At 44.3% G+C, this 18,060-nt stretch overlaps 1 protein-coding gene across 4 annotated transcripts in view; it reads right to left on the bottom strand.

Moving 5' to 3' along the window:
• LOC142741491 (uncharacterized) overlaps nucleotides 1-14,290 on the bottom strand; it is a 94,041-nt gene extending 79,751 nt beyond the window's left edge. For all 4 annotated transcript variants that reach the window (XR_012881162.1, XR_012881164.1, XR_012881163.1 and 1 more), the window contains exons 1-2: nucleotides 14,229-14,290; nucleotides 13,871-14,128 (exon numbers count right to left, since the gene is read on the bottom strand). Coding sequence is in view for 1 of the 4 variants with exons in the window: in XM_075850864.1 (XP_075706979.1) it covers nucleotides 13,871-13,900 (30 nt within the window). In the remaining 3 variants the exon portion in view is untranslated. The remainder of the gene's footprint in view (nucleotides 1-13,870; nucleotides 14,129-14,228) is intronic.
• Between the last annotated feature and the right edge of the window lie 3,770 nt (nucleotides 14,291-18,060).

Genomic DNA, 18,060 nt, shown 5'->3' with positions numbered 1-18,060 from the left:
GTTTTAAAAAAATGCTTCAGGCCTTTTCCATACACTGAATTTTTCAAGCAATTCAAACTTCTTAAAAAACGCTTCTAAAAACGCTTCGCCGTATTAAAATTTAAAATGCTTTTTTTTAAGGCGTTTCTAGTGGTGTTTTTGGTGGCGTTTTTCATTTAAGCTGGATTCCCACGCCACGTTTTGCTTCGTTTTTTTAATGTCACATTAAATTCTATAGTAAAATATCACATGCACTACGTATGACTTCATTTTGGTTTGTGGCGTTTTTGAGGCAATTTTGTAGTTAGTGTTTATTTTTCCAAACGCAGCATGCTCTGGGTATAGTGATTTTTCTGGCGTTTTCCCATTGGATTCTCTATAGGCATTCAAAAATGCCATAAATAAAGCACGTACAAAATTATACCAAATGAAAAACGCCATAAAAAAAGCATGTTACCTTTTAATAACGCTAGCATTTTTAGAAGTGTTTTATTTTGCCGTTTAAATTGCCTAAAAATACTCAGTATGATGGAGGCCTTAGGGCATGTTCACACGTGGCGGAATTGCTGTGGAATTCTGCTACGGACAGTCCGCACTGGAAATTCGCAGCACACAGTCTGTCCATTGGTTTCCACACCTTTTTAGTTATCTTCGTGCAGACGTTGCAGACAACTCTGCTGCGGACCATAGGCTGCGGTGCGGAACTTGGTGTCCGCAGCATACACTGGCTGTTGCGGACTTGATGCGGACTTGTGGCAGAATTTCTCCATTGACTTCAATGGAGTTGCAAAATGACGCAATGAAATCCGCAGATGTTATGTGTGTTGCGTTGCGGATTGCTTTCACGAACAGGATATTTCATCATTCTGGCTGGACCTATGTGTTTCGAGGTCTATAGCTAGATTGAGAAGGAATGTTTTAAAAGAGAGCAGGATGTACTCTTCACCTGAATCCGCAACGACTATTCCGCAGCAATTTACTTCACATTTTAGGCAAAGGTGCAACGGAAACTGCAATGCAGATTATGTGCGGCATTGATGCGGACAGTGTCTGCAGAAATACACCACGTGTCACCATGCCCTTAGTGTCATACTCAGAGCATGCGGTCTTTGGAAAAAAAAGCCACTGACCAAAAAATTGACTCAAAATTGCCAAAAACACAAACGCAGTGTATGTAGTGCTCTTGATATTTTAGGCTGGGTTCACACGACCACTTTAACGTCCGTAATCGACGGACGTATTTCGGGCGGAAGTCCCGGACCGAACTCAGTGCAGAGAGCCGGGCTCCTAGCATCATAGTTATGTACGACGCTAGGAGTCCCTGCCTCTCTGCTGGACAACTGTCCCGTACTGTAATCATGTTTTCAGTACGGGACAGTAGTTCCACGGAGAGGCAGGGACTCCTAGCATCGTACATAACTATGATGCTAGGAGCCCGGCTCCCTGCACTGTGTTCGGTCCGGAACTTCCGCCCGAAATACGTCCGTCGATTACGGACGTTAAAGTGGTCGTGTGAACCCAGCCTTACTATGGACTTTAATGTAACATCTGGCTGCAACAAAAAAGCACCACAAAAATTATAATAATAACATAAGCTGATTTCATCCTTTGCATTGTCCTGAAATCTGGGAAAAAAAATTCTGCTACATGTAAATGGAGTTTTTAAAATCACATTCATATGTATTATACTGTAACTTTATTGCAGATTTTTGGTACGGATTCCCCATAATAAATTTGCCATGTCTGAACATCACTATACGCTTTTAAATCCTTTAGACTATGTTCACACAGCATAAAATATACTCTTTAGAACTATCCTAAGGTCTTATTCACACGAGCGTATATTTCACGTCCGTGTTACGCGCGTTAAAACAACGGACGTCACACGGACCTATGCAATTCAATGGGGCCATTCAAACATTCAGTGTTTTTCACGTAGCGTGTTTCCGCTGCGTGAAACTCACTGCATGTCCTATTCTTGTGTGTTTTCTGCACATCACGCACTTATTGAAGTCAATGGGTGCGTGAAAAAACGGACAGCACACGGATGTGCGTGATTCATGCAACAGTTCCTAAAGAAATGATGAGGAAAAAATAAAACACCTCCTTCAGGTTTTTTTTGCTGACGTAAAAAATTCATGACATACGTGCGTAAAAAATGCAGACGCACACTGTACACGGATGCGAAATGGAAATGCAATGCAGTAAAAACGCTGCATTTTTTATGCGCACAAAACGGACACACATGTGAATTAGGCCTTAGGGTGAGTTCAGATGTCGCAGATTTCTCGTGGATTTTTGGTGCAGTTCTGCAAAAAAATCTGTGACAGCTTACAATACAATACATGTGGACAGTGTTCTAACAATCACGGTCGCAGAGGGTGCGACTACCACAGGGCCTGGATGGGAAGGGGTCCCGGCAGTAGACCTTGTTCCCCTGTTGAGTGCCGCTTACTAGGGCATCGCAGAGAGCCATTGGCTCCATGCCCTGCCATTTACTCTTGTAAGCCATAGTCTGTTTTAGGCCTTAGTATACTGGGCTTTGTTCAGCGATATTTGTTTATTGAATAGTAGTAGTATCTATTAAAGGGGTTTTCCCATAATCAATATTTATCACCTATCCACAGGATAGGTGATAAATATCTTATCGGTTTGTTCTGACCACTGAGACACCCACCGATCCCGAGAATGGGCTTACCTGACTGTCCCTGTGCACCTCATATGACAGGAGCGGTACTGTGCAGGTAAGCCCATTTTCGGGATCGGTGGAGGTCCCAGCGGTCGGACCTGCAGCTATGGGGTGCATTATACTGTATGGTGCAGCTATGGGGGGCATTATACTGTATGTGGCAGCTATGGGGGGCATTATACTGTATGGTGCAGCTATGGGAGCATTATACTGTATGGTGCAGCTATGGGAGGCATTATATGGTATGGGGCAGCTATGGGGGCATTATACTCTATGGTGCAGCTATGGCGGGCATTATACCGTATGGTGCAGCTATGGGGGGGCATTATAATGTATGGTGCAGCTATGGGAGCATTATACTGTATGGTGCAGCTATGGGGGGCATTATACAGTATGGGGCAGCTATGGGGGCATTATACTGTGTGGGGCAGCTATGGGGGGCATTATACTGTATGGTGCAGCTATAGGGGCATTATACGATTTGGGGCAGCTATGGGGGCATTATACTGTATGGTGCAGCTACGGGGGGCATTATACTGTATGGTGCCGCTATGGTGGGCATTATACGTTATGGTGCAGCTATGGGGGCATTATACTGTATGGTGCAGCTATGGGGGCATTATACTGTACGGTGCAGCTATGGGGGACATTATACTGTTTGGTGCAGCTATGGGGGCATTATACTGTATGGTGCAGCTATGGTGGGGCATTATAGTGTATGGTGCAGCTATGGGAGCATTATACTGTATGGTGCAACTATGGGGGGCATTATACTGTATGGTGCAGCTATGGCGGGCATTATACAGTATGGAGCAACTATGGGGTGCATTATAATGTATGTTGCAGCTATGGGAGCATTATACTGTATAGTGCAGCTATGGGGGCATTATACTGTATGGTGCAGCTATGGGTGCATTATACGATTTGGGGCAACTATGGGGGCATTATACTGTATGGTGCAGCTACGGGGGGCATTATACTGTATGGTGCCGCTATGGTGGGCATTATACTGTATGGTGCAGCTATGGTGCCGCTATGGTGGGCATTATACGTTATGGTGCAGCTATGGGGGCATTATACTGTATGGTGCAGCTATGGTGCAGCTATGGGGGCATTATACTGTATGGTGCAGCTATGGGGGCATTATACTGTACGGTGCAGCTATGGGGGACATTATACTGTTTGGTGCAGCTATGGGGGCATTATACTGTATGGTGCAGCTATGGTGGGGCATTATAGTGTATGGTGCAGCTATGGGAGCATTATACTGTATGGTGCAGCTATGGGGGGCATTATACGGTATGGGGTAGCTATGGGGGCATTATACTGTATGGTGCAGCTATGGCGGGCAGTATACTGTATGGTGCAACTATGGGGGTCATTATACTGTATGGTGCAACTATGGGGGGCATTATACTGTATGGTGCAGCTATGGCGGGCATTATACAGTATGGAGCAACTATGGGGTGCATTATAATGTATGTTGCAGCTATGGGAGCATTATACTGTATAGTGCAGCTATGGGGGCATTATACTGTATGGTGCAGCTATGGGTGCATTATACGATTTGGGGCAACTATGGGGGCATTATACTGTATGGTGCAGCTACGGGGGGCATTATACTGTATGGTGCCGCTATGGTGGGCATTATACGTTATGGTGCAGCTATGGGGGCATTATACTGTATGGTGCAGCTATGGGGCAGCTATGGGGGCATTATACTGTACGGTGCAGCTATGGGGGACATTATACTGTTTGGTGCAGCTATGGGGGCATTATACTATATGGTGCAGCTATGGGGGGCATTATAGTGTATGGTGCGGCTATGGGAGCATTATACTTTATGGTGCAGCTATGGGGGCATTATACGGTATGGGGTAGCTATGGGGGCATTATACTGTATGGTGCAGCTATGGCGGGCATTATACAGTATGGAGCAACTATGGGGTGCATTATAATGTATGGTGCAGCTATGGGAGCATTATACTGTATGGTGCAGCTATGGGGGCATTATACGGTATGGGGCCGCTATGGGGGGCATTCTACTGTATGGTGCAGCTATGGCGGGCATTATACTGTGTGGTGAATTTATACTGTGGGAGCAGCTATGGGGGGCATTATACTGTGTGGGGGGCAGCTATGGGGGGCATTATACTGTGTGGTGGATTTATACTGTGGGAGCAGCTATGGAGGGCATTGTACTGTGGTGGTCAGCTATGGGGGCATTATTCTGTATGGGGGCATTATACTGTATGGGGCAGCTATGGTGGGCATTATACTGTATGGTGCAGCTATGGGGGGTATTCTACTGTATGGTGCAGCTATGGGGGGCATTATACTGTATGGTGCAGCTATGGGGGGCATTATACTGTATGGTGCAGCTATGGGGGCATTATACGGTTTGGAGAAGCTATGGGGGCATTATAATGTATGGTGCAGCTATGGGAGGCATTATACTGTATGGTGCAGCTATGGGGGGCATTATGCATTATGGGTTATGGTGCAGCTATGGGGGGCATTATACAGTATGGGGCAGCTATGGGGGGCATTATACTGTACGGCACAGCTATGGGGGACATTATACTGTATGGTGCAGCTATGGGGGCATTATACTGTATGGTGCAGCTATGGGGGGCATTATAATGTAGGGTGCAGCTATGGGAGCATTATACTGTATGGTGCAGCTATGGGGGCATTATACGGTATGGGGCCGCTATGGGGGGCATTCTACTGTATGGTGCAGCTATGCCGGGCATTATACTGTGTGGTGAATTTATACTGTGGGAGCAGCTATGGGGGGCATTATACTGTGTGGGGGGCAGCTATGAGCATTATAATGTGTGGGGGCAGCTATGGGGGGCATTATACTGTGTGGTTGATTTATACTGTGGGAGCAGCTATGGGGGGCATTGTACTGTGGTGGTCAGCTATGGGGGCATTATTCTGTATGGGGGCATTATACTGTATGGTGCAGCTATGGGGGGCATTATACTGTATGGTGCAGCTATGGGGGGTATTCTACTGTGTGGTGCAGCTATGGGGGGCATTATACTGTATGGTGCAGCTATGGGGGGCATTATACTGTATGGTGCAGCTATGGGGGCATTATACGGTTTGGAGAAGCTATGGGGGCATTATAATGTATGGTGCAGCTATGGGAGGCATTATACTGTATGGTGCAGCTATGGGGGGCATTATGCGTTATGGGTTATGGTGCAGCTATGGGGGGCATTATACAGTATGGGGCAGCTATGGGGGGCATTATACTGTACGGCACAGCTATGGGGGACATTATACTGTATGGTGCAGCTATGGGGGCATTATACTGTATGGTGCAGCTATGGGGGGCATTATAATGTAGGGTGCAGCTATGGGAGCATTATACTGTATGGTGCAGCTATGGGGGGGCATTATACTGTATGGTGCAGCTATGGCGGGCATTATACTGTGTGGGGCAGCTACGGGGAACATTATACTGTGTGGTGGATTTATACTGTGGGAGCAGCTATGGGGGGCATTATACTGTGTGGGGCAGCTGTGGGGGCATTATACTGTGTGGGTGGCAGCTATGGGGAGCATTATACTGTGTGGTGGGCAGCTATGGGGGGCATTATAATGTGTGGTGGATTTATACTGTGGGAGCAGCTATGGGGGGCATTGTACTGTGGTGGTCAGCTATGGGGGCATTATACTGTGTGGGGGCAGCTATGGGAAGCATTATACTTTGTGGGGGGCAGCTATGGAGAGCATTATACTGTGGTGGTCAGCTATGGGGGGCATTATACTGTGTGGGGGCAGCTATGGGGGGCATTATACTGTGGGGGCAGCTATGGGGGCATTATACTGTGGGGGGCATTATACCGTATGGTGCAGCTATGGGGGGGCATTATAATGTATGGTGCAGCTATGGGAGCATTGTACTGTATGGTGCAGCTATGGGGGGCATTATACAGTATGGGGCAGCTATGGGGGCATTATACAGTGTGGGGCAGCTATGGGGGCATTATACAGTGTGGGGCAGCTATGGGGGGATTATACTGTATGGTGCAGCTATAGGGGCATTATACGATTTGGGGCAGCTAGGGGGGCATTATACTGTATGCTGCAGCTACGGGGAGCATTATACTGTATGGTGCCGCTATGGTGGGCATTATACGTTATGGTGCAGCTATGGGGGCATTATACTGTATGGTGCAGCTATGGGGGCATTATACTGTACGGTGCAGCTATGGGGGCATTATACTGTACGGTGCAGCTATGGGGGACATTATACTGTTTGGTGCAGCTATGGGGGCATTATACTGTATGGTGCAGCTATGGGGGGCATTATAGTGTATGGTGCAGCTATGGGAGCATTATACTGTATGGTGCAGCTATGGGGGCATTATACGGTATGGGGTAGCTATGGGGGCATTATACTGTATGGTGCAGCTATGGCGGGCATTATACTGTATGGTGCAACTATGGGGGGGCATTATACTGTATGGTGCAGCTATGGCAGGCATTATACAGTATGGAGTAACTATGGGGTGCATTATAATGTATGTTGCAGCTATGGGAGCATTATACTGTATAGTGCAGCTATGGGGGCATTATACTGTATGGGGCAGCTATGGGGGGCATTATACTGTATGGTGCAGCTATGGGTGCATTATACGATTTGGGGCAACTATGGGGGCATTATACTGTATGGTGCAGCTACGGGGGGCATTATACTGTATGGTGCAGCTACGGGGGGCATTATACTGTATGGTGCCGCTATGGTGGGCATTATATGTTATGGTGCAGCTATGGGGGCATTATATTGTATGGTGCAGCTATGGCGGGCATTATACTGTATGGTGCCGCTATGGTGGGCATTATATGTTATGGTGCAGCTATGGGGGCATTATACTGTATGGTGCAGCTATGGTGGCATTATACGGTATGGGGCCGCTATGGGGGGCATTCTACTGTATGGTGCAACTATGGCGGGCATTATACTGTGTGGGGCAGCTATGGGGAGCATTATACTGTGTGGTGAATTTATACTGTGGGAGCAGCTATGGGGGCATTATACTGTGTGGGGGGCAGCTATGAGCATTATACTGTGTGGGGGCAGCTATGGGGGGCATTATACTGTGTGGTGGATTTATACTGTGGGAGCAGCTATGGGGGGCATTGTACTGTGGTGGTCAGCTATGGGGGCATTATTCTGTATGGGGGCATTATACTGTATGGGGCAGCTATGGTGGGCATTATACTGTATGGTGCAGCTATGGGGGTATTATACTGTATGGTGCAGCTATGGGGGCATTATACTGTATGGTGCAGCTATGGGGGGTATTCTACTGTGTGATGCAGCTATGGGGGGCATTATACTGTATGGTGCAGCTATGGGGGGCATTATACTGTATGGTGCAGCTATGGGGGCATTATACGGTTTGGAGAAGCTATGGGGGCATTATAATGTATGGTGCAGCTATGGGAGGCATTATACTGTATGGTGCAGCTATGGGGGGCATTATGCGTTATGGGGCAGCTATGGGGGGCATTATACAGTATGGGGCAGCTATGGGGGGCATTATACTGTACGGCGCAGCTATGGGGGACATTATACTGTATGGTGCAGCTATGGGGGCATTATACTGTATGGTGCAGCTATGGGGGGGCATCATAATGTAGGGTGCAGCTATGGGAGCATTATACTGTATGGTGCAGCTATGGGGGGCATTATACTGTATGGTGCAGCTATGGCGGGAATTATACTGTGTGGGGCAGCTACGGGGAACATTATACTGTGTGGTGGATTTATACTGTGGGAGCAGCTATGGGGGGCATTATACTGTGTGGGGCAGCTGTGGGGGCATTATACTGTGTGGGTGGCAGCTATGGGGAGCATTATACTGTGTGGTGGGCAGCTATGGGGGGCATTATAATGTGTGGTGGATTTATACTGTGGGAGCAGCTATGGGGGCATTGTACTGTGGTGGTCAGCTATGGGGGCATTATACTGTGTGGGGGCAGCTATGGGGAGCATTATACTTTGTGGGGGGCAGCTATGGAGAGCATTATACTGTGGTGGTCAGCTATGGGGGCATTATACTGTGTGGGGGCAGCTATGGGGGGCATTATACTGTGGGGGCAGCTATGGGGGCATTATACTGTGGGCATTATACATGGGGTCTGTCGGGCAAGGCAGCTGGGCATAGGGGTGCGCAGGGGTATGGTGGTGTTGGGTAGGGGGGCTTAAGCTGAATTCTTGGACCAGGGCCCATGAGCCTTTTGCTACGCCACTGCCAGGCAGAGTGCTAGTAGTGCTCTGCCCGGGACTATGGATCTGGGGTTGCCCCTGACAACACTGTCCATATATAGACAGTAACAGCAGGAGCTGTGTGGCACTACCTGGGAGGAGGGGGATGTGTGGCACTACCTCACTACGTGGAAGGTGGGCTGTGTGGCACTATCTACAGAGGGCACTAAATTTGTTGGGGTACAAACTGGGGGCCTAACTTCTATATGGGGGCATAAACAGGGCCTAACGTCTATATGGGGGCACAAAGTGACGATTTTTGGCATTTTACTGCCGCGGTGAGTTTCCCTGCAAAGGGGCCCACTAAGTCGGCTGTAAAGGATCTGCCAGACACAGCTTCTGTGTCGACGCCCGTGGGTAATTTGTCTGCACCTGCTCCTAAGTCTGAGAGAGTGACTCCATCTTCTACCACTCAGGCTGGCAGGTTGTCATAGGCTCTCCCACTCCTAAGTGTGTGTGTGTGTGTGTGTGTGTGTGTGTGTGTGTGTGTGTGTGTGTGTGTGTGTGTGTGTGTGTGTGTGTGTGTGTGTGTGTTTGTGTGTGTGTGTGTGTGTGTGTGTGTTGCAATGCATTCGGAAAGTCTTCCGACCCTTTACATTTTTTTTCACATATTGTTATGTTGAGGTTTTGTGCTAAAAAAAAAAAGTTTTTCCCCATTATTCTGCACTCAATACCCCATAATGACAAAGTGAAAACAGATAAATATAGAAGTAACCGTGGAAAAAGTAACAACCCAAGTTGTGGTCCAGTGCGGCTGATCTATATTAATCTATTGAGGACTTTCAGGATGGATGAAAAAAATATTGGTTTAATCACCAGAAAGTGAGCGACGTTTCGGTTCTGAAACATTCAACGTCGCTAACTTTCTGGTGATTAAACCAACTTTTTTTCATCCATCCTGAAGTCCTCAATAGATTAATATAGATCAGCCGCACTGGACCACAACTTGGGTGGGTGCACGCCTCCTGGGTCACAGCCCAATGACCCTTCAATGTAGAGAAAAAGGAAAGTGAAGTAGCACAGCCAAATGAGTGAAAAAAGTGATCGTGTTTAATTTCACATACGTTTCAGGTCAGTCTGAGCCTTTCTCATGTATAACAGTGCAATGAAGTGAGCAGATATATATGCATTTCATAATTACAAATCTCAACAAAATATTCCATACAAAAATAGTGAAAAGAATACAAAATCACACACAAATATAATATCAATAGAATCATATAAAAAGGTACTTATGCTTATACAAAAATATATTTAACATAGTGATTAATGTATATAGTGTAATACTCATATTGTGTTAATAAGGTCAATCAAAAAGATTGGCAACGTACCTGTGAATACATGTGAACATTATATAGTCACTCAGGTGTATGTAACATACAAAAAACTCCATCGCGATCATAGAAAATCCACCATATACGTATAGGGAACATATCTACTCCCCTAAAGAAACATAGCTAAGGTCACAAACCTATACCAAAAGGACACAATTTTATGGTGGGATATAACAGAACATATAGACCACAGAACGGTCCTCAAATCAATCAGGTACCATAAACGGGATATATTGTAAACAAATACAAGGCGACTATATTCTCAGAAGCGGAGAGGATAATTATTCATTATATCTATACATAATACATCATATTGCATGGATTTCAATTATCTCACTACTAGCTTGTTTGATACATATTCTGTTAATCTTGACTAACTAGATATAATCAATAATTATTCTCTCCGCTTCTATGAGAATATAGTCGCCTTGTATTTGTTTACAATATATCACGTTTATGGTACCCGATTTATTTGAGGACCGTTCTGTGGTATATATGTTATATCCCACCATAAAATCGTGTCATTTTGGTATAGGTTTGTGACAGTAGCTATATCTCTTTAGGGGAATGGATATGTTCCATATATGTATATGGTGGATTTTCTATGTTCGCGACGGAGTTTTTTTTTTGTTTAAATATATATATATATATATATATATATATATATATATATATATATATATAATAACTTCAGTTTGTATTATACCCCATTTAGTATGAATTCATACTAGATAATTAAAGAGGCTCTGTCACCACATTATATGTGGCCTATCTTGTACATAATATGATCGGCGCTGTAATGTAGATTACAGCAGTGTTTTTTTATTTAGAAAAACAATCATTTTTGACGGAGTTATGACCTATTTTAGCTTTATGCTAATGAGTTTCTTAATGACCAACTGGGCGTGTTTTACTTTTTGACCAAGTGGGCGTTGTACAGAGGAGTGTATGACGCTGACCAATCAGTGACCAATCAGCGTCATACACTTCTCCCCATTCATTTACACAGCAGCATCGTGTTCTTACTAAATCACTATGTGCAGCCGCATACACACACATTAATGTTAATCAAGTGTCCTGACAATGAATAGACATTACATCCAGCCAGGACGGGATATGTATTCAGAATCCTGACCACTTCTCTGCACTTCTCTGTGAGTTACAGCATAGCAGGTGTAGTCTCGCAAGATTACACTGTAAACTGTCATTCACAGCGAGATCTCACTGTGCTATAAATCACAGAGAAGTGGTCAGGATTCTAGATACACATCACGTCCTGGCTGGAGGTAATGTATATTCATTGTCAGGACACTTGATTAACATTAATGTGTGTGTATGGGGCTGCACATAGCGATATAGCTATATCGCTATGTGCTGTGTAAATGAATGGAGAGAAGTGTATGACGCTGATTGGTCACTGATTGGTCAGCGTCATACACTCCTCTGTACAACGCCCACTTGGTCAAAAAGTAAAACACGCCCAGCTGTCCATTAAGAAACTTATTAGCATAAAGCTTAGGTCATAACTCCGTAAAAAATCATAGTTTTACTAAATATAAAACACTGTTGTTATCTACATTACAGCGCCGATCACAGCATGTACAATATAGGGCAGTAGGGTGGAGAAGAAAATGATCCAGCGCTGGTGTTGATTTAAAAGGGAAAAGCAAGTCCCATGTTTATTGCAGAAAATATTAAAATTGGAAGAGAGACGCAGTCCCCAGGCAGAAGGTAGGAGTAGTAGGGGTAAATGCCCAAGCCTACGCGTTTCGAACGCGGTCTGCGTTCTTAGTCATGGCAGGAAAGTCCTTTGTAGAACACTGACAGCCGATCCAGCGATGGTGGAGTAGTTTGTTTTTAATTTTTGTATGTTAAATACACCTGACTATATAATGTTCACATGTATTCACAGGTACATTGCCAATCTTTTTGAGTGACCTTATTAACACAATATGGGTATTACACTATATACATTTATCACTATGTTAATATATTTTTGTATAAGCATAAGTACCTTTTTATATGATTCTATTGATATTATATTTGTTATATATGTTTTTTTCTGTCTCCCATTGATTTCAATGGGGTTTTTGAGGTGGAAAACGCCTCAAGATAGAGCATGTCATTTCTTTTTCCCGTGAGCTTGCGAGAAAAAAACGCCTCCATCTCACATTGAAATCAGTGGGAGGCAATTTCGGGCGTTTCTTGCCGCGGTTTTTGACGCGGTTTCCGTAGAAAAAACCTTGGCAAAAAAACAGGGCCTTACAGTGTTTTGAGGAGTGCTGTGTTTGTTCTCTTTTGGCATTTATATATAAATATATACAGTATATTTTTTTTGAAGGGGGGGCAAAACATATAGTTGTGGGGTCGTAGTTGAAGGCTCGGTTCACAAGGCAGATTTTGCGTGGCGGGTCCCACTGCAAAATTCGCTGCGGAATTACTCCTGCAGGAAGATTCCTCCTCCCATTGACTTCAATTTTTCCGCTAGCTGAAAAAATCAGCTAGCGGAAAAAAGAAGCACCAGACTCCCATTGAAATGAATGAGAGGCGGTATTTTTAGGCGTAATCCGTGGCGGGTTCCGCCGCAAAAATTCCACCGTGTGAATAGGGCCTTATAGTTCCTAGCAAGGCCACTGGGTCTTGCAGATGCGATCAACATACAGGAAGGGGGTAGTGGGACTAAGTCCAAAATTGCCCCTGGGGCCCATAGGACTCTAGTTATGCCCCTGTATGTAAATAGCGTTTTCAAAACTCCATCCAGATGTAGCAAAAAAATGTGCAGCACGTCAATTCTGTTGCAGAAATGTTGCAGATTTTCACCTTAAACGTCACCCTTTACCAAGCAAAAGAGAAAATCTGTGACAAATCTACAGCAAAATCTGTAGCAAATTTGGCATGTAACAGAAGCTTTACACCGTAAAAAAAACTTCAAACATTTTCATTAACATTACAGATGATACAACCTGAACCAGTTCTACAATTCTGTAATACTGCGTGTTATTGCAGTGAAGTCTGAATAAGGTCTTAGACCAGGTTCATGCTTTATGTTGACAATGTGCTTTCTCTTTATATGTATGGAATATATTTCTGCTTATCAGAAGAAAAACAAAAAAGTAGAGACCACATAACACCCACAGTCATGAGCCCGGCCATAGACCACACACTAACCACACACCATTATCAGGTGCACAGATTCATGCTCCAACTAAGCTCCGCCCACTTCAGGGGAGAATTCAAATTGGCAGTTGGAAATGCTCCATCATGGGAAATAACTGACAATAAATGTAAGGTATTTACTATTTAGTGGTCTCCATTCTACAGATTTCCTCCCCTATCACCACTGGTCTCCTCTAGGGGGGTCATCAATGTTACATCATGTGATCACTGGAGAATTTTAAATAATTACAGACAGAACAATCTACACAGACAGCCCAGAGTACAGACTGTCTGCTATATTCTCCTATATTGTATCCTGTACAAGTAAATCACACACTGGGGATTACCTGGATTATATTATCAAATTAACAAAATGTCACTCTCCTCAAATTCTTTATTGGATGGGAAATTCTGACTTACATAATCCGGGAAAAATAGTGGATAGTCCATGTCCTCAGCAGGTCTTTATCCACGTAATCCGCTCCTCTTCCTCCTCCAACGGTAGTCCGCTCCTCTTCCTCCTCCAACGGTAGTCCGCTCCTCTTCCTCCTCCAACGGTAATCCGCTCCTCTTCCAACGGTATACCGCCCCTCTTCCTCCTCCAACGGTAATCCGCTCCTCAAACGCTCCTCTTCCTCCTTGAACAGTCGTCTGTCGCAAAAATCTCACAAAAAACGCCTATAAATAAGAGGAAAAAAACATAAACATGAAGGAAACATTTACAAGGTAGGTGGGAAGAAACAAAAAATAAACAGTGGTCAATGAAAGGCATACTTACAATCCAACTCCAACTGAAACCCTCAAAGAAGTGTCTGGTCGGCGGCTGCTTATATCACCTTCCTTCATGATGTCACAATGGGACAGCTTCATGCCATTTAAGGTGGTACCGTCTATAAAATGCAATACCACTGAAAAGTGGGAATAAATTTCCCTTAGCGTACAGTCTTTTAAATCTAATGTATTACATAATAAACTATTGACATGATATGTGCAGATTGTCTTTCTTTCATGTAATGTTAATAAGAATAACTGTATATTCTGTACCTAAATGTTATATTCTTTTGCTATGTTTTTTGTGGAGAAACACATGTAAAAAACGCCAGCAGTCTGAAGCATTTTGAGTGGTGTTTTGTATTTTGTATCATTTTGTACAAGCGTTTTTCCTGGAGTTTTCAAAGATATATTGCGAAGTATATGGAGAAACACCCAAAAAAATGCCATACATAGAGCATGCTATATTTTGATAAAAATGCCACTGACCTAAAAAAAATGCCACTAAAACGTCACAAAACGCTATGTATGAGGATAAGTTCATAAGACTGTTTTAGCCCCAAATGTGTAAAATAATGTGAAAAAGTATAGGAGGTTTATCTGCATTTGTGACAAAATTTAAATAATGGAGGCAAATAGCGGCCAAAGGCTTTTAAAATTGCGCAGGCCATATTCACACCTGATGCACTTCATTATAAGAATTGTGTGACATCGCCGCAGGAGCTAGGTAAGATCTGAATTATGTGTTTTTACTTTATTTGATGAAAGTGAGATGGAATTATTTACCTATACTACCCTGTCAAATAAGTGATAGACTGTACACGCACCCCTTAGTCACAGTGACCGCAGAACGACCATTTTGCCATGCTCTATGGAGAGCTACGGAAGTAAACATTATTTTTCTTTATTATAAGATAATACAACAACATATTAGGTGAAAATATTCACCATATATCACCAAGGCCGACGCTGATGAGGTAGTCCCTCAATGCTGAAGAATGGCTGCTCACCACCGTGCAGTCGTAAAATAAAAAAATACTTTTTTTTCATCATTGTGACTTTACGCACTTTAGACACAATTTTTTTATTTAAAAAGTAATCCCACCGATCACTAAAATAGTGGTCCCAAGCCCCACATTCCGCCTTGCTGCACAATCGCAGTGAGAAGGTGCATGAATGGAGCGGTGATCAAGTATCTACCCTGCTAGTGCATTCAAGGTCACCTGTGGATAGGCTATAATAAGGAAATTACATATTACAATATTAATCACCATTAAATTGAAGGTGTTTTACCCACAATTGACATTTATCACCTATCCATTGCTGGGACCTCCATCGATCACTGAAATGGAAGTCTAGAGCCCCTTGAAGGTGCTTGAATGGAGGAGTGATCGAGCATTTACCCTGCCGCTATATTCAATGTCACCTGTAGATAAGTGATAAATGTCAATTGTGGGTAAATCACTTTTAATTTAACCGTGATTGTGTCATTTTCTTATTGTTTTCTTCTTTGAGACTTTTGGCCACAGGAGAGAGTTTTGCATTTCTGCACCTCCAATGTAGGGTGGGTAAATAGACCATTTCCATCATAGTGTGGTGCACATGCCATATTGACGCCAAACCTGTTATCCACATAGTCATTAAGGGAACTTAATGCCGGAGGAGAATTTTTAAACATCGGCTGAGCTGGGCATGGAGTGTGCCATCAGAATTATGGATAGTTAGTGCAGGGTCTTTACTATCACCATCCAATTGGATCGAGAAAAAGCTGATGCTATAATCAAAGCATTCTGTGCACTCCACAACTATGCTCAAGGGGGTCATACATGCCTTTTGATTGACAGCCATCAACTTGATTTCCGGATGTCCACCCAATTGTGGTGGTCTAGAAAAACATTTGCTGACTATTTTGTATCTTACAAAGGTGCCATGCCCTCGCAATAATTCTGTGTCGGTGGTGACCAGTCCATCCACCAGTGATGAATCTCCAAGGCAACTGGGATGGATTATATTATTCTGATTAGAAGATTAGCCTGATGTTTTCATCATGTGTGAATATTTTAAAAGTTATAATGCATATATGTATTGTGAGACAGTGACAGGAAAGTTGTTGGGGATTGCTATATTTCCCCAAGATTCCTCTCATATGTGTACTAGGCTCCGGGAAGTATCTCTTATCTAGGGAAAGCTCGATGAGATGGAAGGAATTCAGGAAAGCTGAATATCCATAGCAAGGACTAGTTTGCTAAGGGTTTTGGTAATTGCTAAGTTCAGGCCTGGATTTTTATGGAATGATAGGCAGGTTGGTAGTGCAAAATAAACCCAAAATATAAGCACAGATCTAATATCCCAAGTGCAAATGCACAAGAAAATTATACATTATTCATATGGACTGATCCTAAATGCATCAAGTAACATATGGCGAACCTACAAAAAATAGATGCTGCAACAACCAGACGTATAGGAAATTGAAAAAATCTTTATTAAATTTAACAATAAAAGCTGAATACAGGACAATAAAAAGAATCCACAAACCTACAGATAAAAAGGATTAAACGCTGTGCGACTCGCAAATGAGATGTCTCGGCACTCAGTGCCTTCGTCTGGGGTGGCGTTGAACACTGTACACACAACATTTAGATGGGCACTAGCCAATGACCACAATGCATATCCAGGTGGAGGAAGACGGCAATTAGATAGAACTATTCACTGTGTAACTATAGGTTGCGTTGTGTTGTTGGAAAATGTGGTCGGCCTCCGGAAATGAGGGCCACGATACACCGGTGCTGGAAACACATCCGCGCATCACAGGATGCGGTCACGTGAGTCCGGAGCCTGGCGCGTCAGGGGCGACGGAGCGCAGGCTGGTCACTAACCACCAATCAGAATGGGACACAGTGGGAAAGGGCGTGAAATAGTAACAGAAGGTTGTTAACCCTATCTGAACCAAGAAGAATGAATAGAGCAAGTCCCAATAACGTGAAATATATAGAATATACAAAGTATAATATCAGATCACATAATATATAACAAAAAGACAAGAGCATGGAAGCAGCACTCACGAAAAAAAAGTGAAGTTTATTCACCCAACAAATGCTTAGCTAGAGATCCCAGAATGATCTCCACCATATACCTGTTTGTTGATTATATATCAGCATATTGGTTGAGTGAGGATTGAGACTTCAGTCTCCCCGCAGGTTTATTTGTGGGGGAATTTTTTGTCTATAGGGACGCAATGCTTCTAATGCAGCTTTTGACCTCTGGGAGCTAATATGGATCTTAACATGTACATGTATTCCATTGGCGGAGCACACTACCCCTGATTCAGATACTGTCCCGACATGACGTAATCCATATAGATTAATGTATACTGGCATTTTGCCCTTAATAAAGTTGGTGGTACACGCAGGGCCGCCATCAGGGGGGTATTACTGGTACTCCCGTCAGGGGCCCGGCCACATGGACGAAGAAAAGGGGCCCGCCGGGCTGCCGTCGCCCCCCCCCCTCGGACTGTTGCCCCCCCCCCTCGCAACGCTCACGGGCCCCCCCTCGGAACGCTCGCGCCCCGCCCCTACTAACGCCCGCGGCACCCCCCTAGCAATGCACGCGGCACCCCCCTAGCAACGCTCGCGGCACCCCCTGCATACCTGTTGAAGATGCAGCATGTGCAGAAGCTGTGTGTGGAGATCCCGCCCCCCAGCTCCTCTACACTGCTGACAGGACCTGCAGGCTGGTGAGTATTTTCCCCTATCCTTCCTGCTTCCCATCCCCCTGACCCTGTTTGTAGTATGTATAAAGTTGATTAAAATGTTTTTTGGTATTTTTTCGTTTTCCTAGCG

The sequence above is a fragment of the Rhinoderma darwinii genome, chromosome 2, assembly GCF_050947455.1.
Source record: "Rhinoderma darwinii isolate aRhiDar2 chromosome 2, aRhiDar2.hap1, whole genome shotgun sequence".
Lineage (NCBI taxonomy): Eukaryota > Metazoa > Chordata > Amphibia > Anura > Rhinodermatidae > Rhinoderma > Rhinoderma darwinii.
This window is presented reverse-complemented; position numbering and strand designations above follow the sequence as displayed.